This window comes from Oenanthe melanoleuca, chromosome 19 (genome assembly GCF_029582105.1).
Source record: "Oenanthe melanoleuca isolate GR-GAL-2019-014 chromosome 19, OMel1.0, whole genome shotgun sequence".
NCBI lineage: Eukaryota > Metazoa > Chordata > Aves > Passeriformes > Muscicapidae > Oenanthe > Oenanthe melanoleuca.
The window spans coordinates 2,031,080-2,055,000 of NC_079352.1; the positions used below are offsets into that span (position 1 = coordinate 2,031,080).

Consider the following 23,921-nt stretch of genomic DNA (forward strand, 5'->3'; position numbering starts at 1 on the left):
GCTGGTTCTGCACTTGGCCAGTTGAGCATAGCCCATTTCTGGAGTCCATCCCTATCCAAACCAGCTCTGACCTTGCCCTGAAGTGGGGGAGTTTCACCTGAGTTCACCTGAGCTGCCATGGACAGGGGCTGGAACAAACCATGGGATATGGGTGAACACTTCCACCTGCTTTGTTTTCCTGTGCTGCTCATGTGAGTGGTGCCCAAACCCCTGCCCTTCAGCTGTACCCCCTGCCTCAAAGTTGGGTCAATTGAGTGTTCCAGCCTTAAAACTGCCAAATCAGAGTGTCAGAGCATCCATTTTCTAGATTCCCACTTTGAGCGGTGGAGTAACTCACGATACATTCTCATGAAATATTTCTGAAATAACACAGATGAAAATGAGCTGTGTAAGGTGCATTGGCTGCTGGCAGTGTGCCTGTTGAGGTTGTGATGCAGGGACACACCTGGGCCTGTGCTCGGCTTCCTCAGCTCAGCCACAGCTCGCCCGCCCTAACCCGCGTGTTATAAACCGACCGCTGGGAGTGGCGCTGGCACAGCGACTCAAACACTTTCAGATGTGTACAAACAACAATAATGAACAAGGGCACATGCTGAAATGGTTCTTTCCTCCTCCTGCATGGTCATCTGGAAGCCCTTAGAGCAGGGTCCGTGAGCACACAGGGGTCAGTTTTCAAAGCAGCGTGCGGGGATTTCGCCGCGCGCCTCCCATTGCCGTTAATGGGAGTCAAACGGGTAAATCCCCACGCTCCGCTTTGAAAATTTACTACTAAGCCTCTTGACTTCTCACTACATACTTTGATTGTAACAGTAATCCATGGTTAACATAATTTTCCCGACAATAATGTCAAACATACTTTTGAAGTCGGTGAATTATAGAAATAGTTACCTCTTCCATAATTCTTTAAAGATGGCCATCAGATGGATTTCACCGTGGGTTCGTGCAGTTGAAATTATTCTTTAACTCAGAAAAGAATATATTTGTTCTCTTGTGTTGCCCAACTGTTTGTCTGCTCACAGTCTGAGTGTTGAGCAGCTTGAAGGTGCTCCATCCTGTGAATAACAGCAGGTTCTAGCTCTGCAGATTTAAAAGTGCATTGTACTTGACTGGTCTCCTAAGGGAACTATGGAAGTGGAAGCTGAAATTGAGCACAGGGAATCTATACCAGTCTTTTGTGGGGGAAAAAATCCAGGCTGTTGACTATCAGACCAGTGTGAGTAAGGAGCAAGTAAAGCAGTCACAAAAAAAAAAAAAGAAGAATTTATCTCCTAATTATAGACCTACCTGTGTCTTTATTAAAGTGCTGATACAGAGAGTGGATGGTCCATAAAGCACCTAATAAACTGTGGACAGTACACAAATAATGAAGGAATCCAGCTCTAATCAATTGCTGGTGTGAAATAACTATCAGAATGGCTGAAGTCCTGCTTTATAGCCCGTTTTTAGCTTAATTTTACTATATTTATGCATATGAGAATCTCAGAAAGTCCTAAGAGAAAAAAATGAGCAGGGAATAGTTTTGGGTAAAAGAGAATATCTTAATTTGCGTGCCATGCTCCTGTAGGAGTTTACAAGCTGAAAACTGCATTAGATCCAGAACTTTGTTCAGTAAAGTGCAGCCACAAGAAAAATTACATTGAGTGTATCTCCAGCCTACAAACAGTAATTGCTAACATGGCTGTGAGTGTTCTGCCCAAAATGAAATCCTGGCCTTGGCTTTGTTGTCACACTTGAGCAGAGGTAGAGCCAGAGGCACAGAGCACCAGGTCTGACACAAACCCTCAAAGTGCTGGATGTGAACTACACAACTGTGGGACACCAAAACCAGCCCCTGACAGAGCTGGGATCACATCAATAACAGGAGAAAGGTGAATGAGGTGAATTTGGAGTGTCTCCATGGAGACCTGAACCAGATCCATCACATTCTGCTGGTGATGCTGTGCAACAAATGCACGAAGAAAATAATTCAAATTGTGGAGCTGAATTCCAGCTGAAGTTTGTTGATAATCACCTCAGGTCTCTACACCACCAGAGAAAAAAACATCAACATCAGGTGTTAGGGTTGGGTTTTTATGAAAACAAGGGCTATGTCAGTTTTATCCTGTGTACCTGTTCACCATGGACCACTACAGACTGGAAGGGTTAGTTAAGAGTACATTGTCCTGTTCCTGCTGCAATTTAGAAACTCATTTGACATTATAAATGTTAATGATATTAAATCATAATTATGGAGATGGAAAAGACAAGCTCTCTGGGTGTCTGCAGGCATGTGCACAGCAGGCAGCACCAAACAAACAGATTTTGTGGTGCTCAAATGCCTTTGTTTGCTCTTAATTTGGACAAACATCCAGCCCTTAGAGAAGAGCACGTTGGGAATTTCATATATAACTCTCAATTAAATTGAATTGTGCAAAGCTTATTTCTATAAATGAGAAAATTAAAACCTTTTGGTTCAAGAAGTACACAAAACTAAGTAAAACTAATGATTTATTGTTCCCAAATTAAAGCCATAAGTGCACACACTACAATTGAACTGTAGTGGTTCTTTGTTGCAACACTTTTATGCTGCTGAAAGATGACAATTTATAATCTTTCAAGGAAGATTTGTCTTAGCTTTAGGTATTTGTTGTATAATTAGCCCATCTAAGAACAAACCTACTTTGTGTTAATTCCAGTATTCCTCCAGTGTGTATTTATCTAGGTCTTGGCAGGAATGTCTATGCAAATGATTTGAGATTAATACAAATTGTTTGTTTTCTTTATTTGTCAGTAAATATCATGGAGAAGTTTCTAAACAATGAGGGGGATTTTTCATACTTATTCAAGGAACTGTGTGGACCAGGTCCTGGAATTCCAGAGAAATATCAGCTCTGCTGTATTTCAGCCTTTGCTTTGCCTTGTGTTGACACTTGTGTCTCCACAGTCCCTTCTGTGCGGTTTTCCTGGCACTAACAATTATCACACAAATAACTTCATTTGCAATGTGGCTTTTTCCAGATACAATCTTCCTTCAGTATAATGGTGACATCAGTGCTGTCAGTGCAGAGAAGGGAGGCTGTCACCTTTCCCTTGGAGCAGGACAGAGAGCAAAGGTGCCATTATTACTTTGGAGCAGCTCAAAGATCCCTTTTGCCAAATATTAATGGCAAAACTCTGATTTTTGCCATAAGTATCAGTCTGGTTTTTCAGAATTGTCCTTGAATGCTCATTTTCTGATTGATTTAATAAGCAGACTGTAGAAACTCATGTCCTGTCATACTGCACAGACAGAAGTTGTATGTTTTAATTCTCACCTTAGATTTTTACTAGACACTTATTGTTTTGTACTTTTTCACCTTGTGTTTGTATATTTCTAGATTAAACAAACTCAGTTGCAGTCTGATATATTGATGTGTTTGTTCCAGATGTTGATGTGAGAGCAGAAAAAAATTAAAAGTTAGCATAGCTCAGACACAAGGCATTGAATTGGTTGTTTTAGAAAGGTACAAACCACCTGCAATTGCAGTAAAATATCTCTGTGCAGCCAAGGCTTTCTTGCTCCTGTTCTCTGTCTGCTCCATTTGGGAATTTTCCCAATGAAAGAGAAATTCCAGGAGAACCAGTGAAAAAAACACTTGCTCCAAAGCTTTCCAAGAATTGGAATTTTTAAAATTTATTATCCTACATGATTGGGAAATTCTTCAGAAATTTAAAATACTTTGCGTTGCAGCATCAGAATAACCTCACTGCTGAGTGGGAGTCTGGTGTAATCTCCAGTGTAAATTCAGATTTTCAAAGAATTAAGCTGGAAGACAAAAGATTACTCCTGAGCTCAAATTCCTGGAAATGTCCTTCCAGGGTTAAATTAATCTCATCTTGAAGCTTGATACTGATGTGAGAGGTGTGTGACCCAGAAATGGAGGAAAAGGGAGCTTTGCATTTTTATGTGTTTGCTCCTACAACTTCAAGGGCATTTTTAACTTGGAAAAATCTGCCCACATGTACATGTGTAACAAGCAGCAGAGCAATGGCAGATCTCCAGCAGGGATTGTCTTGTAAGGTCACTTCTCCCAGCACACTGCACATTCCCACTGGGAATGGTGGGAGCAGGGCCAGTGCTGAGCTGGGATCCCCCATCCCAACCAGACTGCTTTTGTGATAGGTGTGGCACAGAAATGCTGCTTTATTAAACAGCCAAATAAATGGCTGAGGGCTGACCTCAGCCAAGGCTTTATCACTGCTGCCCTGCTGGTGAACTCTCAGGCAGAGCTTTTCCAAGGAATCCAGCATTTCATCACTCCTGGGTGGAAAGAGTTAATGCTGTGCTCAGAAGCTGCAGGGAAACACAAGACCTGGGACTCCTCAGGGAAAGGCTGCCAGTGCAGCACCAAAACGAATCATTTGTTCAGCTTTTTAGTTGTTTTTTCAAATTTCTTTCTCACTGTAAAGCCATCTTGAATCTCTAGTAAAATGTGAAAGTATTCCCCAAAGGAGAAATCCAGCCACCAGGCAGGGGGGATTCTGCTCCCTGGGCTGTGTTTTTGCAGCTTCCCTAATCTTGACAGCTCTGGTAGTTGCCTTGGGATAGAAAGAATAAAAAAATTCAGATCAGTCCATAAAGTTCCCATTGGTTTGAAAGCAAAACCATCTGGTGAAGCCATGAAGTTTGTTAGGGAGTTCAATAACAGGAAAACCTGTAGTTGATCAGCTGTGCTCTCCAAAACAGGCAGGAGGATTCAGAGGGAGCCAGGAGATGTGGGGAGCATGAGGGCAACAGCAAAATGGATCAAAATACTGGGTCTGTTTATTTGGTTTCAATTATAAACTTTGAGGAGGAGAAATGGGTGCTGTGATGTCATATTCAGGTTGTACTGCCAATCCTCAGGAAGGTGTGTGTGTGTTCTTTAACTGAAGTTTCTGTATTATTATTTTCTGGTGCTTGGAATAATTCTGGAATCAGTTGGGCCCTGAGCTGAATTTTGGGCATTGCAGGTTTGAGAATATGGACACTCTGTGATCTAGAGGTGTGAGAAATGGCTCTGTAGCTTCAGACTCTGACAGACACAGAGCAGGATGGAAATCCCTTTATTCCATCCAGAGTATGGATTTATGCAAAGCTGTTTACATTACAGAGGCGCCGTTCTGTATTTATGGCTACCATTGTGTCTGCTTGGCCATTAGAACTCCAATTATTGGGGGTTTACTACATGGCTGTAAAAAATTGTAGTGGTTGGAAGCTTGGCATATAAAGGTCAATCTTGCAATAATATAGTTTTTAAAATTTTTTAAAAACTTGGAGTGGTTATAAAATGTGGGAATATAAAAATACTTCAGTATTTTAAGAACTTCAGGTTAAAAGAAGAAGAGCCAGTGGGTTATCCTTGGGTGTATGGATACACCCAAGTCAAAGAGCAGGAATCTTTTCATCCTTTTAATGTCAAGGTTTGAGTTCTTTCTGTGCTCCTAGAAAATTTATTACCACAGATTTAGGAAAATGTACATTGCTGTGCCATTATTTTACAGTTATTTTCAAACTTACTTTAAAACTTACTTAAAAGCTTTTTTAAAGAAATAAAGCATTTACCAGTAAGTCAGATTTTGTGTTTTCTGGGCTTTTTCCAGTGGTGCCACCGGGGAGCCCTGGGCCCATCACCCGGCACGAGTCCTACGACAGCCTGGCCTCCGACCACAGCGGGCAGGAGGATGAGGAGTGGCTGTCACAGGTGAGCTCTGGGGCTTCCAGGCCAGGAGAACAGCAGTGGGAGACTCTGGCAGTTAAATTCACAACTTTCCTCCAAGTGGGAAATAAACTTCCAACAGGCTGTGTGTAAAACAGACTCCAGTCCTGAGTGTGGGTATGGATGTGATGGTCCCAAAGCAGATAAAACCTCAGCATTCCTGGCACTGCCACATCCCTGGGAAGCTCAGCATGGAGTGGGGAGTTCCAGCTGGCAGCAGCAAGTGACCTGCCTCCCTTTTTGTCCTGGCCTGGTCCTTTTTGGACAGAGATGGAGGAAGTTGGCAGAGTGATGATGCCTTTTGGGTGGTGACCTGGGACTCCCTGCATTTGCCCATAAAAATGGGGTAGTAGCTGGTTTACTTCCTTCCTTCCCTGGTTATCATTTCCTGCTGAGAATTCCTGTGACTTCTGGCCAGATATAAATACTGTATTCCTTTAAAGCTATCATGCTTGGTGAAGGATTTTTATGTGAGGTCAAATCTTTGTCTTGTTATCCAGCCTTGCTTTGTCTCAGTCAATGAAGCCTCTCTATAAGAACTCAGTAAATACTTGACCATTTGGCTCAAAACAGAACCTCAGTGCAAGAATGTAGGTCATGAATAATACACTGAGAATTAGTTCCTGTTAGAAATGAAAGGTTAGAGTTAAATAAATAAATAAAATTTACAAATGCTTTGGATTTGCCAAAGCAATTACAAGGTACCTGATCCATGGAATTCACCCTGACAAATTAGGTGGGTTTCCTCTGGTTTAAGAACAATGTTGTTATGAGAGTGATGCATTAAATGTGTTGCTGGGGTGTATGGCATAAATATGAAATATTTATGGATGGGATTTGCTTCTCCCACTGGTGAATAAATCATACACAGCTTTTTCCTGAAATGAGAGGTTAGGTTTCCACATGGACCTGTCCAGGAGGAGCATTCACTGGGGAATCCAGTCATGTGAATTCACTTACCTGTCTGAGGTTTCAGATGTGGCTGCACATTGAGGTGTCTCATTTGTTTGTGCTGTGTCTGATTTCTCAGAGCACAAAAATGATGAAACTTCTCAATCAGGGGAGTCAACAGGAATTTTATCTCTGAGCTCATTTGGACCAGATTTCACCTCTCCAGAACTGTTTGGAGGTGTTTGCTTATTTTACTGTTCTGGTGAAGCCTCAGGGAAAAAAGGGATTATGATAAACCTACATTATGGCTGTTTGTTTATTACTAATTCTTGGAAGATATAAGATGTCAACAGAACTTAGTTCGAACTTCACCACATCCATCCCTCTAGAAGAGTAAATACATTTATAAACAGAAAAAAAAATGTCCCAAGTGATGTCAGAGCACAGAGATAATTCTGAGAATGCTGCTGGAATGTTTAATTCCTGCTGAGAGCAGGAGTGATGAGAGCCCTTGGAGCACGGCGACGCTGGCGCTCCCCAGCAAGCCACTTCAGATTAAGCCTGAAGTGCAAGGATGTTTTTCAGAATTAAAGTGTTGTTATCAACAGTAACAGCAAGCAGTGAAAAAACACCGCCCTTCACTTCAACTTTTCAATTAGAACAGTGGGTAATGTGTGCTGTCAGTGGGAAGTAGATACAATATGTTTGTCCTGCACACAACAGGAGAGTGAACAGGAACATCTGGCCATAGCCTCAGTAAAATTGCAAAGGCATCTGTTTACCTCTCGGCTCTGTGACACTGATGGTTTCAAGCTTAAAATACACAGATTACTTTATCTGTGGCCTAATTTACGCTGCTACATAAAAGCTACTTGCCTCAGAAATGGCTGCAGCCAAGCTGAGTTAGGCTGAGCTAAATGCAAAGATGAGAACAGAGCTGCATAGGCTGTGGTTGTTGTCTGACATTAGCAGAGAACTGACATCATCCAGGGTTTCAAATTGCTCCTTAAAGATGGAGAATCACTACTGCTATACATATATGTACCTATACAAGAATCTGATTTGATGAATCCCTTTGCTAACTTGCATTTCTGCAAGCTGATAGTTATTTTAGCTGAAATTGATAGGAACTTCATAGTCTATTTTCTTTTTTAAAAGTATGAGTTCACCAGAGCTTAATATTTGCATTTTGTCTTTTTCAGTTCTTTAAAATCTCTTTTTAATTTTTAGTCCTGTATGATCTTTCCAGCCTTAAGAATTATATTTTCTTAATTACAGAAGTTTCATGCTTTGTTTACCCTTTTATTTACAGTTTTCCTGATCACAAACACCCTACTTCTGTTGAATTGTCAGAATTTTGGTTAAATGGATGTGTCTGCGTGGATCCTGTGTGTGGCACATCCATGGCTGTGCTCCTGTGCTGAGTTCATCCCATCACTCTGGGTTATGGATCTTGTGCTTCCCACAAGATGCCCCATGCCAGCCTCTCCTCACATGTGCCAACAGGAATTAGGAGCTGTGATTTGCAATCCAGCTCTCACTGTATCCATGGGCAGCAGTTAAAGCTGTGAACTTTCACAAAGCAGCTGTAACAAAGCTGGAAGGAGCTCTCTGGAGCTGTCCCTTGCCCTGATTGGGATGGGGGATGTCTGGGGCATGTGGGCTCTTGCTTTCTCTCTCTGCTCTGTGCAGATTCAGGCAGAAATGTGTTCCATGTTGGTCATAGCATTTGAGTTTTGGGGTGTATTTCATCATGGCAAGGGGAGGAAAGGACAGGATCAGGATGAAACGTTGATCTTTAGAACAATTTAAGAACTGGAGTTCAATGTCCTGAAGCTGGTGGTTCATGAGCTCTCCAGTCCCTGACTTTGGCTAAAACATCCATTCTCTAGCAAAGACATCCCCAACTTCCCCTTGTTAAACATTCCTCCAGACAGCCTGGCTCAGAACACCTTTTCCCTTGAGAACAGCAGCATTCCAGGAGTCCAGCACGCTGAAGGAGCCATTCCTGACCTGAAGCTGCAGCTGTGTGTTGATCAGTGCCCGTGTCCCTCCCCACAGGTGGAAATTGTGACTCACACTGGGCCTCATCGGCGCCTGTGGATGGGCCCCCAGTTCCAGTTCAAAACCATCCATCCCTCGGGCCAAACCACCGTCATCTCCTCCAGCTCCTCCGTGCTGCAGTCCCACGGGCCCAGCGACACCCCCCAGCCCCTCCTGGACTTTGACACAGATGATCTCGATCTCAACAGCCTCAGGTAAAAATAAAACCAACTTCCCAGCTTGTGTGTGCAGAATTGCCTCCTGCCACACGTGTAGGATGGAAGTTTTTATCAGGCTTGTCCAGAGGAAAGTCTTGGAAGAGTGTGTGATGCACCACTGAGAAAAATCTGTCCAGGCCAAGCAGCTCAGATTCCTTTTGCTGCCCCTTCTTGGGCACATGACTGGGAAAGACAGCACAAAGTCTGGTGGCCTTGCTCAGTGCCTTCTTGCCTTTCACAGTTTCTGCACTGCTTAATAAATTCATTTTCTCAGACATTTTTATGCCATGAATTTAGACAGTGGTCAGTGTGTTGGAACAGTAAGTGAACTTCTGGAATGTTTTCCTCCTCCCTGTTTTTACTTTTTCCCACTCCTTTTTCCCTTCCTTGTAATTTTTTTTCATGTATTTAATTCATCTGGTTTTGAAGATCAGCTGATTTGGAATTGGGAGCAGAGTGTGGGCTTAGGGAAGGGAAGGAGAGTGAAGGTAACTGTGGCTTTACACTTACTGGTGATTTGTAGAAGAGGTTTATGCTCCAAGTGTCTGTGTCCTGCCCAGTAACTCCAGATTTAACAAGTTTCCATGCTCCTGACTCTGCATGTGATTTGAAGTCCAAAGTTCTGTGGTAGGGACTTGGATTGTTTGGGACTGGTCTGAAACTCTTAGTAGTAAAACAAGAGAGATGGATAATATGACTTATCCCATTGAAAGTGGGCAGATTGTCCTTGGACTGGAAATGCAAGGGTTTGAAATGTGTGATTTCTCCTCGTGTGTAATTACTGCCATGAATAAGGATATGGCTATCAAATATATTTATATATATACATGTGCAGGAAGAAAGCAGAAATAAAAAGAAATAATGCAGATCTATGTTACAAAAGGAATCAACAATTACAAATGGTTCTTTAAAATGCTGCTGTTGAGGAGGGCAATGGAGGCTTTATAACCAGATTTAGTAAGGTGAGCTTTTTCCTTTGAGGGTTCCTGAGAGCTCCATCTGAGCCACTTGGAGTCTCTGGGTGGGTTATCCCAATCTCAGTGAGGGCAAACAGAACTTTCCAACAGGTTTTAGCCATTTCACAATTAAATTGCTGCTTGTCCCAGCTGATTCTGGTTTGGTTGTGATTGTGAATATCTGCCCAGGGAGGGGTGAGTCACCGTCCCTGGAGGTGTTTAAAAAACACCTGGACACGACTCTCAGTGCCATGTTTCAGTTGAGGAGGAGCTGTCAGGCCATGGATCAGGCTCCATGGTGGTTCCAGCCTGCTGACTGTGCTTTGTTGCTGGCAGGATCCAGCCCGTGCGCTCGGAGCCCGTCAGCATGCCGGGGTCCCCGCGGCCCGCGGCCGAGCGGCGCGGCGGCTCCACCGCCATCGACGCCACCTCAGGTAGGAGCCCCCTCGTCTTCTGCTCCTCGTTCATCCATCTGCTCTTTTGTTTTGCCTGGTAACATGTGTACTAATTGGTGCCATCGAGGTTGTCCTGATTTTCTGCACCACAGGGTAAGTGCTGTCTCGTACAAGTACTCAATCCTGCCATAATGATGATTTTTTTTTTTTTTTCCCCTGCCCTCTTACCACAGCATTGTGGTAAGATCTGGACACACTATTTATGTAAAGTTTAACATGAGCTATCAAATGCTAAAAACTGCCTAAACTAAAAAGCAGAACATTTACAAATACTAACACTGAAATGCTTTTATTAATGAATGCCTAAAGCATAGAATATTACAGTTCCATCTCGTTTATAAAGTAGCTTTCATTGAAATGTAATCATAAATGTAATTGATTTCTGTGAACAGTCAGGACAACAGGAGAGTTTATCTAATGTTTGTGTAATAGGCACATTTTCACTGCTCTGCTCTGAAAAGAGTGTGTAGATTTAATACCACAGTGGTTGTGTTAATATCAACAGAGTAATAGATGTGCTATAAAGTTCTCTTTTCCCCTCGGTGCTGGGGAATAGCCTGTCTAAAGAAACAAGGGCAGCAGCAGAGCTTTGTGTTCCAGTGCAGCTGTACAGCGTCTGAGGGTCCACACAGCAGGATTTTGTCAAATAAAATCTCTCACAAGTAGAATTATTAAACACACAGCATTAGTCAAACAGTCAAGTCGGAGAGGATTTTAATCTTTAGCGATTTGAAAATCCCTGGAGACTCCTGATTGGATTGAGGTTAAACTGTAAAAAGAGATTGTAACACATACAGAAAGGGGGTTCTGAAGGTTGGTTTAAAGAGAGTTAAAATAAAGGCTCCTGTTTCAGACTCTGTTTGCTGTTTGCTATAAATGCTTGAGTCCAAGATACTTCATTGTTTGCCAAATGAATTTATTTGGGTATTACAGGATATTTCATATGTGTGTTTATAACAGAGTTCAATAGTAACCACATTTACTTTGGATATTGAGAATTGTCCTTATAAATTCCATTTTCAAATATTTAAAAGTTGTTAAATTAATTCCTGTTGGGCTTAGACAAGCATCTGGTGCTGGTTATTGAAAGGGAATTTTGTTTGTTTTACTACATGGCAAAGTAATTTTGAAAATAATTGTTTGATACAGAAGAAAATATTAATGCATCAGTTATGATTTTTTTTGGTCTAGTTCATCTATGCTTATTGCTCCTAGAAGGTTCCAAATTGGAATCACAGGAGTGCTCAGGCTGTGTATGTGACACTTGAGATGGAGTGATTAATGGCAGAGCTGTGCCTCACTATCAGTGATGCAGAGAGATATCAGCATTATCAGGGTGGGGATTTGTCCCTCCTGCCTAGGAGCAGTGCCTTCACCTGTAACAGGGATGTGCAATAATTCTGAAATGTGACCATTCTGTAGCTGTAGCACTTCCTAAAGCTGGGTTGTTCCATCTACAGCAGAAACAATGGACACACAGGTCTGTGCCTCTTCCATGCTGAACAACTTTTCCTGAGGTGTGGATGGGGCTTTAATACAAACTGACTCATGTGAATGTGATGAAGCCTCATTTGTAATGCCTTTAACATGTGTGTCCATATTAAAATTGCCAAAATCTATTGTAGAGATTGTTAGGACACTGAAAATATATGTAGTGTACAGCAATGACTCAGTTTGGTTGTAACACCTCATAAGTTTCTTGTAAACAATACATGGGTTTTGTTAGGGACATGCTGATGGCAGTATTTTATTTACTTCACCCAGCCAGGTTGGGTTGGAATTGATTTTTGATTCAGGGATTTTTAGCATCTCTTTGCAGGTTTTGTATTGCCTGATCCTCACTCTTTCCCATGCAGAACTTAGGGGTTCAAATTCTAAATTGTCTGATGGTTTAGGGGTGGGAATTGTTGCAGAGGAAAATATATATACTGTTTTTTGAGGTTTCAAACTGCTTTTGTAACAGGGCCCAGCAAAAGAAAGAAGAGTATTTTATGCTTATTTTCTTCTCTTGCCACCTCTGAGATGTGCAGAAAAGTCCATTAATGTCAGCTGTGGATGGGAAGGGTTTGGTTTTCATAGCACTCATGTGCAGCACTGGGTTTTTGTGTTCCACTCCACCACTTCAATATTCTCATTTCCTGCTCTTCCCACGGCATGCCCTACACGGCTGATGCTCTTTATGGAAAAGACATTTTTAGGTTTGAAGGATTTTTAAGTAGGTCATAAATTTTTCCTGCCTGAGCTGAACCAGGAAGTGATTGTTCAGCTCTGCCCCTGCACTGGAGCCTGTTGCACTTTATGAAGATGCTTATCTGGAGCTTTGATTGCCTGTTGCTTGGAGATGCAACCCTGTGGCGCCTCTGCTTATCTGACTCATCACTTCTCCTTCCTATCAAAAGACTTCAAGTACATGTTTATCATCTCCCATTATCCTTCTGCCATTCTCAATAGCTTCCTCCCTTCTCCCCTGTTGGTGACAATTGTAGTATTTAATAAGCAGTTTGTGTGCTTTTTTTAAAGCATCGTTTTCCTCATGTGTCTGTAAAACTGTGGTGTGCTAAGGACAATCTCCTAACATCACTTGCAAAAGTCTTCCTTTAAAAATTGTGAAACTCTAATGCTGTTATCAGTAATGAAAATTTGCGGTGGCATTCTCAAGGTGGATGGCTGAATCTGTAAAGATTATTTGGATGTATTTTAAAAATTCATGTTACAATATGGTTCTGTCAACTCAAAATTCTCCTAAGACACTCTTCTCTGGTTGATTTTTTTTCAAGAAAAGTTTGCAAAAATGCAGTCACCTAAAGCTACTGGACATTTGTCCCTCAATGCACATATTTTAGTCATATGCATCATAGAGAGAATGTACCCTCAAGGATTAAATGCACTGTAATTCTAGATGCTGTTCCAGATTGGCAGTTGGAAATGTTAAAGGGGAACAACAGTGAATTTAAATCTTTGTAAAGCAGGAAGCCTTTGGTGATAATGCAGCAGCAGAACCACTGCACAGGTGGGAGCTGCTCACTGTGTGCAGCAGGCAGAGGGTGTTTGTCCCTCCTCCCCAAAGCTGGGCTTGGATTTCACACAGGTGGGTTAAGTCTTAGTAAGTCAGGTTCTATTTATGGGACCAGAAATAAAAGAGAAACTTTCAAGAGTCCTCCTGTGTGCAGGTGATGCTGCAGCTGAAGGTCACACTCTTTACACACCCAAACCAGCTCTGAAGGCACCTTCCTGAATTTTCATTCTATAACCTGTGGAGGAATGACACACATTATGTATGTTACATATCTGAAAAATCCAACCTGCTAGAACTCAGAATGCTGCAGGAATTAGGGGTGTAGGCAGGTTGGGGTATCTGTACCCAGCTCTGACCTTTCAGGGCTAGAAGAGCTCCAGGGAAAGGATTTTGCAGCAGTTGCTGGTCAGTGTTTGCCCACACAGCTGCACTGAGTGTTCTCAGGAGTGTTTCCCTTCAGCTGCACCCCAGGTGTGGGCTCAGGTCCTCAGGTGTGCTGGGTGACTCACTCCTGCTCATTTCTCAGAAGTGGCTGCATCTGTGTGCCTGTCTATGGAAAGCCTTGTTTATTCCCTCACACAAAGAGCTTTTGGACACTTATGCATCAGCCAAGTAATGATTTGGTTGTGTTGCTAGAGGAGGATGAGAACATTGACAGAGGAATTGTCTGATCTTTTTTTGCATCAACCTCTTCCTTTCCTGCTGGGAGGAGATCACGGAATAGAATCGTAAATCTGTTTCTTTCTTTCCTAGAATAAATGCAGAAATTGAGTGGGAAGGATTTCAGTGAATGGCATTATGTAATGAATAAAATTAATTTGTAGAAGAAAAAGATCCTGAGGATTCTTTTCCTCATTAATTGTGTGTGGGGTGGGGGGAACCTTAATGTTCCCAACTGAAACCTGAGTGAGTGCTCTGCTGCAGGGGGATGCACACATCATTTTTTAATGAAGATTGTTTATTACTGTTGTATGAAACTCTGACAATACTAAGCTTTCTTCTGGTTACTTCAATCAATGCTCACTTAAAATCAGCTTGTAATTTAGTACTTCCCTCTCTTTTGTGTGTGACTGGCTGGTCATGGACAGAGAGCTCTGCCTGCAGAGGCTTTAATGAACAGAAGAATTGGCTGGGGCTTGTGGGGGATGGAGTTGTCCTGTTCCTGTTCATCACCACACCTGTGAGGCAGCGGCCACGGGACAAATTTTTACTGTCCAGCAATGCTCTCACTTGGAATCTAATAAGCACTTCTGCTGTCACACCTTAAACCATCTGAGCTCCTTTCTGTTGTATGCACAATCAAATATTTATTCCCAAATGCTGTACACCACAAAGTGCTGCCTGGGAGCAGTGCAGATCAGTTATTCAAGTAGTAAAGATGTGTGAATGCAGCTGGCAGATGAAGTCACCAACATTGTGAATTCCCAGGCTGTCCCTGCTGCCACAGGCAATAAATGGCAGGCTGAGCCAGGGCTGGGCTCCCATTCCAGGAGCTCTGGTGTCAGGGCTGCTCCAGCTGCCCTGCTCCAGTGGAGCCAGCCAGGGCTGCAGGGAGATGAAATCAATCCGGGCTGCAGTCCTTGACCTGAACCTGTAATTACCTGCATGGGATAAAGGTGGTTTGTTGTGGCAGATAGAGATTGCACTCAGGGCTGCAGAGGATAATGCTGGGCTTTGAAGGCAAGGAAAGGGTTTGGCCCCTGGGCTGTTCTTCACAGCAATTGAGAGGTTTTAATAATGGGCAGAGAACAAGCTGCTCTTAGGGAGCATCACCTGTTCAGTAACACAGAAACACTGACCCAGCACTGCTTGGTTTGTAGTTGTTCATCCTCAGCCTAAATTTACATGAGTTTAAGTTATGCTTTTTTCCTGGAATAACTTCTGTGCTGATCCTCTTAATATATCTATTTAAAATGCTTATTATGTTACCTGTTTGCATAACATTTTATGCATTATTCCCTGACCAGTGGCAGCATGTGGAATATCCCAGGTATCTTTGTTTCCTCACATGTGCTCCTGCTCTCTCCATCCAGCTCATCTGCCTTGCTAAGTGTGTGTGTGTGCATGAGCTGCATAATGCAAATTTCTGGTACTTAGAGTGTTTTCAACTTGATTTATTTCATCTAATTTGAGAAAATGTTATCTGATGATTTTTGAAGAGAGCCTTAAGACAGAACTGACTCCAGCAGGCTCCAAGATGCCAATGCAGTGTACATGATTGCATCCAGAAACAGCTATGCCCTATAGACTGGGGAGATGTGAGCAGAAATTGAAATGACCTGACACTACTGACTGGGCACTTGCTGCTGGATCATTGCCTGGACTGGGAAAAGACTCAGCTGCAGGGATACATGGAGTAGCATTAATGTCTTGAAACACTGGTGGGTGTTTTCTGGAGGCAGGAGAAGTACAGTGGAGAGGACAGGCATGGGAGCAGTGAGTGAAAGGCAGCAGAATCATTAGAGACTGATTTAATTTTCCAGCCTGTGATGATTGTGGGTGGTTTAGTCAGTTCTGGAGGTGGCAGCTCACTCCCCACAGCACAGTGTGGTGATGTGGGGTAGCTTTACCCTGCAAGGGAGGAGGAGGTTCCTCATCCCAGTTTGCCTCTGGTACAGCTGAGCAGTCCAACAGTGACTGAAGCAACTCATCTCCTCTAAGATGGTTGTGCTTCAAACCAGGCCTGTATCAGCTTAAAAAAATGGTGCTGCATGCATCTGATTTCACTGATCCAAGTGCAAATTTAAAAATCAGCAATTTCAAACCCTGCTGTGTTGGGTGGAATAAACAGTTGAGGTTCCTGGAGGTGCTGCTCTCCTTGTCCACCTCCCCAGATGATTTTTGGCCCAGCAGTTCCTCTGTGGATGTCACAGCTCCCTGAGAGCTGAACTGTGACCTCCCCAGCATCATAACCAAATCCAGGGAATGGGGTTTTTCCTGCCACAGGAAGATAAGTTGCAGTGGGGCCCCCAGGGGCCCTGATAATGGTCAGTGGCACAGTGCTGCTGCTCCCAGACAGTTGTTCTCGTGTCACACAAGCTGCCTGACTCGTGTACAGGGCTCCATTAGTGCAGCCTCTGCAGTGTCTCACTGCTCAAGTGTGAGCTACTAACTTCCAGCTGGGGAAGCCACCTTCAGTTCATATCAGCTGAGAAACTGCAGTGGGCTAGAGCATGGTGTGAGCACAGAAATGCCTTGGGTTTATTTAAGGGGAAAAAAATAATCTTATTATCTTGGGTATTTTGTGCTAGCTAACAAAAACTCATTCTTAATACCAGATTCTTATGTGCCCCTTAATTACCTTTCATTAACAGTTGTTAATGCTGTGTGTAGGTAGCTTTAAAGCTCTGAATAAGTGGGAAGTGTTGATTCTAATCATATCTGACACCACAATCTTCTGTGGAGCAACACATGAGCTGAGATTCCCGATGGGCTCCTGTAGGATACAATATTTATTATAGCTGGAGATCTAAGAGCTCCCAGCTACTGTTAAACTTACAAGAGATCCAGAAACCTCAGTGTCTGTACTTGTGTTTTGAGAGATTGCACAGAAATAACACACCACTGGTATTTGCAGGCAGCGTGTGCATTGACATTTCTGCTCTTTTCCTACACTGCTTAAAGGAAGTGTTTTGCAAATCTTTATATTTTTATAAGCTTGTAACATATTCTAAGCTCATCTATTAATCTAGACTGCTTGAAATGGCCTTAAAATGAATGTGCAAGGTAAAAGAAGAGTATTTGAATTTTGGAGTCAGTATTGTTCCAGGGAAAGCTTAATTTGTAACCAGTTTATAATAGAGATATTTTTATTTAGTGATTTCACTAAATTAAGCTTCATCTTTCAAAGGATTTGCTCACCATTTCCCATTTTTGCTTTGAAAGCATCTAAATATGCCTCATTGTTTTTTGTTGCTTCTTTGGCCTGCAGTCTCTGTTAGATGTTAAAAGTTTCTGCCATCAGGATTCTGGTTCTGATCCTCTTGAGATCCTCCAGCTTGTCCTCCCCTCTTTTCAGGAGATATTCTAGAACATCAGCCCTTGTCCTCAGGGCTCTGCAGACCCTTCCTTTTGTCTTTCAGCTTCCTCCTGCTGTAATTTTTTATGTAAAATAATCATAAGCACTTACTTGCACCATTGTTAATCCAAAAGGAGCAGGTTTTAGCAACTGTCCATTAGAGTGTGATGAGTGAGCAGAAGTGTGGATTTGGAGATATGGCACATAAAACTGAGTTATTTGGCATAATAAATTAGCCAGGTGTTTAATCTACTCTAAGGTGGAGTTTAATACCTTGAGGGTGTTCCAGTCACAGCCTCCTCACCCTGGCTACTCACTGGAGTAAAGATGTTCTCTGCTGGGAATAAATATTTATATCTGAGTTGAAATACAGCCTGTTGGTGCTTACTTGTGTGTATATTTTATTGCCTCAGTGACGTAGGGGTAAAGAAACAGATGGAAAATATTTTGTTTTCCTTAATTATCCACCACTATGGGATACCCATTGGCTCCTCCCCTCCCTTGGACTCCATCCCTGGCATTACCCCAGCCAGATTTTAATAGTTCTTTATCTGCTGCTTGCATTGCTTTTAACTTTCACTTTTTACTACAACCCAGGCTAAATTGGGTGCTGGTTACTGCTCCAGCTCTGGTTGGAGAGTTCTGAAAAGGCAAAGCTGGTGCCAGCAAGTGGCTGCTGCAGAGAGCAGGGAATGGGAGCATGGGGTGTCCCCATCCTCCTCCTCAGCTGCTCTGGTGTGCAAGGAGAGTCCTGGAGTCCCAACCTCCAGCTTTGGGGCTTTTATTGGAACAGCCCACCTGGGACTCTGCTCCTTCCAAGAGGAACGTGGGGTCTCTGGGGCAGTGTGTGAAGCCAGAGCACTCCCTGTGCTTTGGGAGGGTGAAAACAGGCAGGGCACAGTCAGCAAAAGGCTGAAAACAGGTTTGGGGTTATTGGCATCACCATCCTGGGATTCTCCAGGTGAGAGGTGGTCCCTGAGCCCTGAGGCTCCACTCAGTGCAGGCCTGGAAAATGGAGCAAGGGAAAAGCAAAAGGTGCTGATATGAACAACATCTGGTTTGTGCTGGAGTTTGGCCACAGATTTAAGGCCTCTGAGAGGATTCCTGGGGCCTTCGCATCCTATCCCAAAACCAACACAAAAACCTTTCCAAATGCATTTTATAAGCCCTGAGATTGTAATAGTCCTATCAAAAATCCCATGTCCCCGGGTCAGGTGGGGTGCAGACCATCCTCTCCTGAAATCCCAGCCTTGCCAAGCCTTTCTTCCCTGCCATTCCCCTGCAGCAGCCATTGGTGCCTGCTGTGGACAGCCTGGGGGCTCTGGCACAGCTGCTTTCCCTGGGGCTCACATCTGCTGCAGGAGCAGGGCTCTGTGTCCCAGCTGGCCCTGCCTCCCTCCAGCCCACCTGGGCTGAGGCACAGCTCCTGCATTTGTGAGGCTTTGGCACAGCTTGGAGGAGAGGGAGCTTTGGGAACTGGCTCTGCCATCCCCTTTTGTGTTGCATTTCCTCAGCTCTGAGTGGTGTGGGAAATGACACGTTCAGTTTTGGGACACTACAAAAAATCCTGATTATACCACTCCAGAAAGTGCTATCTGCTTAATTCTGCCTTGATGCAGAAGAGCAGGAGAAGCCACTGTTGCAGTAAGAATCTTGCTAGCTCCTTAGAATTCCTTTTAATTGGGATTTTCACCTCTATTATTTACAGCAGGAATGCTGAGCAAACTGCTGTGTGCTCTACTTTTTGCCCATCACTTAAAATATATTTTTAAAAGTAAGGATAATTTTACTTGTGATTGAAAATCAGATGTAGTAAATGGCTGTAGATCATCTGTAAAGTTTTTGTGTTGCTGGTGGATTTTTAACAAGCAGAAAGTTGCCATGAAAGAATTTGGAAAAACAAAGTGCTCTGGTAGTCTTTTGGTTTTGTTGTTTGTATTTAAGCTCTAAGAAAAAAACACAAATAAAAGCAAACCAACACCAAGTATACAGTAAAATGCTTACAGGGAGCTACATTTTAGCACTGAAGTTAGATAAAAAATTCACTGTATCATAAGTGAACCATTTCCCCCTTGATTTGTGTCCAAAATATGAGGAAAAATTTTGCAGCTGCATTATGCATTTTACAAAAGAACATATGCATGCATTTAAATCATTTACATTTCATCTTTGCTTTCTCTTATTTTTAACCCATATTATGGTGAGTGACAGCGTGTTTGGAAAACTGAGGTTGAAAGCAAAGTTTAAACTTTGATGCCCAGTAAGCTGAACTGCCAGCAGTGCTTCACTATTTCATGATTTTTATTTCAAAGTTTGGCTCATGTTTTTTTCCTGTCTCTCCAATGAAACGTGATTGAAACTTTGTGAATCTGGCTGACAAAAAAAAAAATTTACATTATACTGCAGTTGGTTTGTGCTGGTCCTGCAGAGGAAGAGGATCCATCCTTATGGAAGCAAGTTCTTGGGAGGATGCACAGCTTAAAGATGTTCTGGGTCAAGGCTCAGTGAGATTATTAATTGGTGATCATTAGGTGGTATCAAATATTCCCCATGCTATAAAATGGTTTTTGATAGGGGTGAGGAGGGGCTCCAGCTCTGGTGGGGCCATTTCCCAGCACTGCCTGCTCTGTAAAACTGGTATCTGATCCGCTTCTGCAGCAGGAGCTGAAAAAGAGTTTGGGTTGGGGGTGTGATCAGCAGGCAGCACTCCCCCACTGCTGTGCATGAACAAATCAAATCCAGCTTTATTGGCCTAGTTCTGGCCTTTTACTAACCCTTGTGTGGGGGATTGTGCAAGGCGTGAAGCGCGAGCGGCCGCGTGGAGGGGACACGGGGTGGCACAGGGGGGCAGGTGGGGCTGCCCCCCTTTCCAGCTTTGGGGCTTTTATTCCTGCTTGGAACAGCCCACCTGGGACTCTGCTCCTTCCAAAAGGAGTGGAGTCTCTGAGGGAGTGTGTGAAGCCAGAGCACTCTCTGTGCTTTGGGAGGGTGAAAACAGGCAGGGCACAGTCAGCAAAAGGCTGAAAACAGGTTTGGGGTTATTGGCATCACCATCCTGGGATTCTCCAGGTGAGAGGTGGTCCCTGAGCCCTGAGGCTCCACTCAGTGCAGGCCTGGAAAATGGAGCAAGGGAGAAGCAAACCCTTGAGTGGGGGATTGTGCAAGATGTGAAGTGTGTGGGTCGGGGCGCGTGGCGGGGACACGGGGGGGGCACGGGGGGGGCAGGTGGGGCTGCCCCCCTTTCCAGGGGACAGGGAGCTGGGCAGTGCAGAGCAGCAGCAGCACCATGCACAGGTACCAAATGGGGGTTGTCACCTTGCCCTTGTCCCACAGATGTGCCCTGGTGTGACACTGCCACCGCAGCAGTGACAGGACAGGACAGCACCCAGAGCTGCCCTGAGAGGAGCCTGGGCTCTGTCACAGCCAGGCTGCCCCAGCCACCAGAGCTGGGTCCAGCACCTCTGAGCCCTGGCCTTGGCAGGGACAGTCTGCCACAGGGTGTGCTTGTAAATGTAGGTTTGAAACTGGGAGATGTGCACACAGAGCTCAGTACAGAGTGGCTTTCATCCCTAACAGCTCACAGAAATTTTTCCTCATTGTCTTCACCTTCCACAAGAGCTAAACTTCCAGTTCTTAATTTATTTTGCTGGTAAAGATTGACTTATATTGAGGATATCACATGGAGGACCTGTAACTTATTTGTATATCCATCCTTGCATGTTTAAAACCAAGTCAAGAAACTAATGAGGTTACAAAAATATTGCTGATCCTGAAGCAAATACAGTTGGAGAACATATGCTTTGGTTTTACATTTCTGCCTCTAAAAGGTGACATGTCCCGTGTTTGTCATTTAATTTAACATTCTATATATTTTTAAACGGCTGTATGATTTGAAATCTCCAGATGCCAGGCTTTGTGCTAAATGAGGTTGACAGTTCAGTGATGTGGAAGGCCATTATCTCACCTTTGTGCTTCTAAACTGTAGCCACTTGCCTTTGCCTGCTCATAATGCATTTACTGCCTTACAGCCCAGGAATTTCTAACACCTATTGAAAGCATTAATTAGCTATGCCACACTGATGAGCACTTTAAGTGAAAAGCAAGAATTGATGCTGCTCTTTGAGTTGGTATTCCTCTCACTTCAGAGGATAAGGAGTACCAAGAGAAATGAAACCCCATATTCCTCAGGCAGATTCAAGCCCTGACTGTGCCCTGGCCATCACCACAAGTGACAGTGCCACATCAGAGCTTCTGTCCACGTCCCATCCCTGTCTGTGCTGGGGACATGAGGCCATGTCCTGATAAAACAGCTCTAAATGGCTCCAGCCCTGCCAGCTGGTGCTATCTATAAACCAATAAACCAAAATTCAGGCTTTTGCATCCCATTACTGCTGTCCTGAGTCAGCAGGTCTCAGGATCATTTTTTTCTACCCTTGGAAAATGGATAATCATTACTTGGCCTGGTGAAGTTCAGTAATGCAAGAATAAATGTCACTTGGATCTTAAAAGCTCACCAGCTAGAAACTCTCTCTTTTGTCTGATTTTCCCCCCAGTGCCTTTGATCACAGTTTTCTCCTCTTCCTCAGCAAACTTCTTGGTTTTCCCCATTTTCCTGGCCCTTGTGACAGTGCTGTGCTGCAGATCACAGCTGTGCTCAGGCACCATAAGGTTTGTATGATTAGTCAGCATTTGGTTTCCATATATAGCAGAAGCACGTCTGGAGGAAATATTCTTATACATATTTCCAGGCAATAGGATCAAAGCCCTCTCTAGGTTCTCAATTTTAATTTATCTCTTCTTGCTTGCTGTAGAAGGAACATCAAATGGAATCTGTGTTTGTGGGAGGGAAGGGAGCCCTTTGCTGGGTAGTTTTGGGAGCAGCATTCATCCCAAAGCTTCAAATCCTGCCCTTTCTTCCTCCATGGCATTGCCAAGCTGTGAATTTTGGGATTTGTGTCTGTATTTCCACCCAGGTGTGCCTTCTTTCTTTGAATCCTGAGACCTCTTCCATTTTTGTTTCATTTTTCCTCAGATTTTCTGCTTGTCTCCAGTCACAGCTGCTGAGCACATCTGCACCTTTGTCACAGTGTTTTCTGTAGTTCTTAATGCCTGTGTTGGCTCCTTTTCTGCTGTAACACAGCTCAGCTCACACCCCTGCATTGAAGGAATTCTTGTTCCTCAAAAAACTTTGGAGTTTTTTGATAAATTCCCCCAGCCTCTCTTCCTGCTTCTAACATCTGTCAGTATTTGCCTGGAGAAGTGGCTGCCCCATCCCTGGAAGTGTCCCAGGACCAGGACTTGGAGCAATCTGGGGTAGTGGAAGATGTTTCTGACCATGGCAGGGGTGGGAATTGATGATATTTAAGATCCCTTCCTACCCAGACCGTCCCATAGCTCTGTTTATTCTTCCACAAGAAGCAAAGATCTGGAAAGTAAGAGCTGAACCTTTTCCAGATCTCCACTCATCCATCCTTCAGGTGTCAGCTCAGAGCTGTGACCCCCATCAGAAATGTGAGAACCAGCAGCACTTGGAGCTGGGTCTGTGTGAGGAGTTACCTGGGCAGGTGGATGTTGTGTTATTAGAAACTGTATTTATGTCAGCTTCATTAAATCCCTATTCTGTATCTTTCATTAGATTCTCACAGCAATAATTTGTAAACCTGGATGTTTTTGCACTGCTGGAGACAGCCAGAGGTGACTGTCATTAGTGAGAAAGCAGAATACTTTTATTACACAAATCCTGTAACATTTTCATCCAAGAAAGTTTTTTCTGCATTTTTAGTAAGTGAGGTAAGCCAAGACATTTGAGACCTTTTTACATCACATTTTCAGAAAGGCCTTTTTTTCCCTCCTGATAGAAGATCTGCATTAAAAAAAAAAAAAATCAACAAAAAAACCATAATTAGTTTGATTTCAGTCATCTACTCAACATTTCTAAGGCACTTTCCAAATGATCCCAGGTGTGGGATTGCAGCAGGTAATTTCCTGCTCTGTATTTGTGTGGATGATTTTCTGTGTTAGAAGATGATATCGCCTCACCTGGCCCCTCAGTGACAGAGAAATCCTTTGTTTATTCATTTAGTAGGCAGATTAACCCTAATGAATCTGGCTTCCTGGAAATAGATACAGGGGACAATAGCAGAGTGAGGAGTGGGGAGAAATGGAGTAAATTCCCTTTTCTTTCTTCACTTGGAAATAATGGTGGCTTTCAGAGCAGGGTGTTTTAAATCCGAAAGGAACGTGAAATATGTCAGCCAGAAATTCTGCATTTTGAACAAAAACTTTTGTTTTGTGCCTCAGAGAGCTGCTGGGGCTTTCTTAGTGTGTTTGCTACAATTCTGCCCTGCTGAACCTGTTGGAATGTTTTGCCCTGTCAGAAATTAGGATAAAGTGAGCATCTGAGATACTTACACTTAAATTTTCACTGTTGGAAAATCTGTGTGTATTCTCTGGAATATGAGGTATTTGTTAATTATTATTGCTGTGAATTAGAGGTTCATAATATAATCTGTTAAAGTAAATCATATATTATATGAGACAGCCAGAGGAAAGCATTAGAGTCTTGATGGCTGAAATAATTTTATTCTTTATGGAAATAAAGCTGTGG

General features: G+C 43.3%; 1 protein-coding gene across 8 annotated transcripts in view; it reads left to right on the forward strand.

Moving 5' to 3' along the window:
• Positions 1 to 23,921, forward strand: part of BCAS3 (BCAS3 microtubule associated cell migration factor) — a 292,590-nt gene that overhangs the window by 113,609 nt on the left and 155,060 nt on the right. For all 8 annotated transcript variants that reach the window (XR_008841832.1, XM_056506355.1, XM_056506359.1 and 5 more), the window contains exons 20-22: positions 5,602 to 5,702; positions 8,670 to 8,866; positions 10,162 to 10,259. Coding sequence is in view for 7 of the 8 variants with exons in the window: in XM_056506355.1 (XP_056362330.1) it covers positions 5,602 to 5,702; positions 8,670 to 8,866; positions 10,162 to 10,259 (396 nt within the window). In the remaining variant the exon portion in view is untranslated. The remainder of the gene's footprint in view (positions 1 to 5,601; positions 5,703 to 8,669; positions 8,867 to 10,161; positions 10,260 to 23,921) is intronic.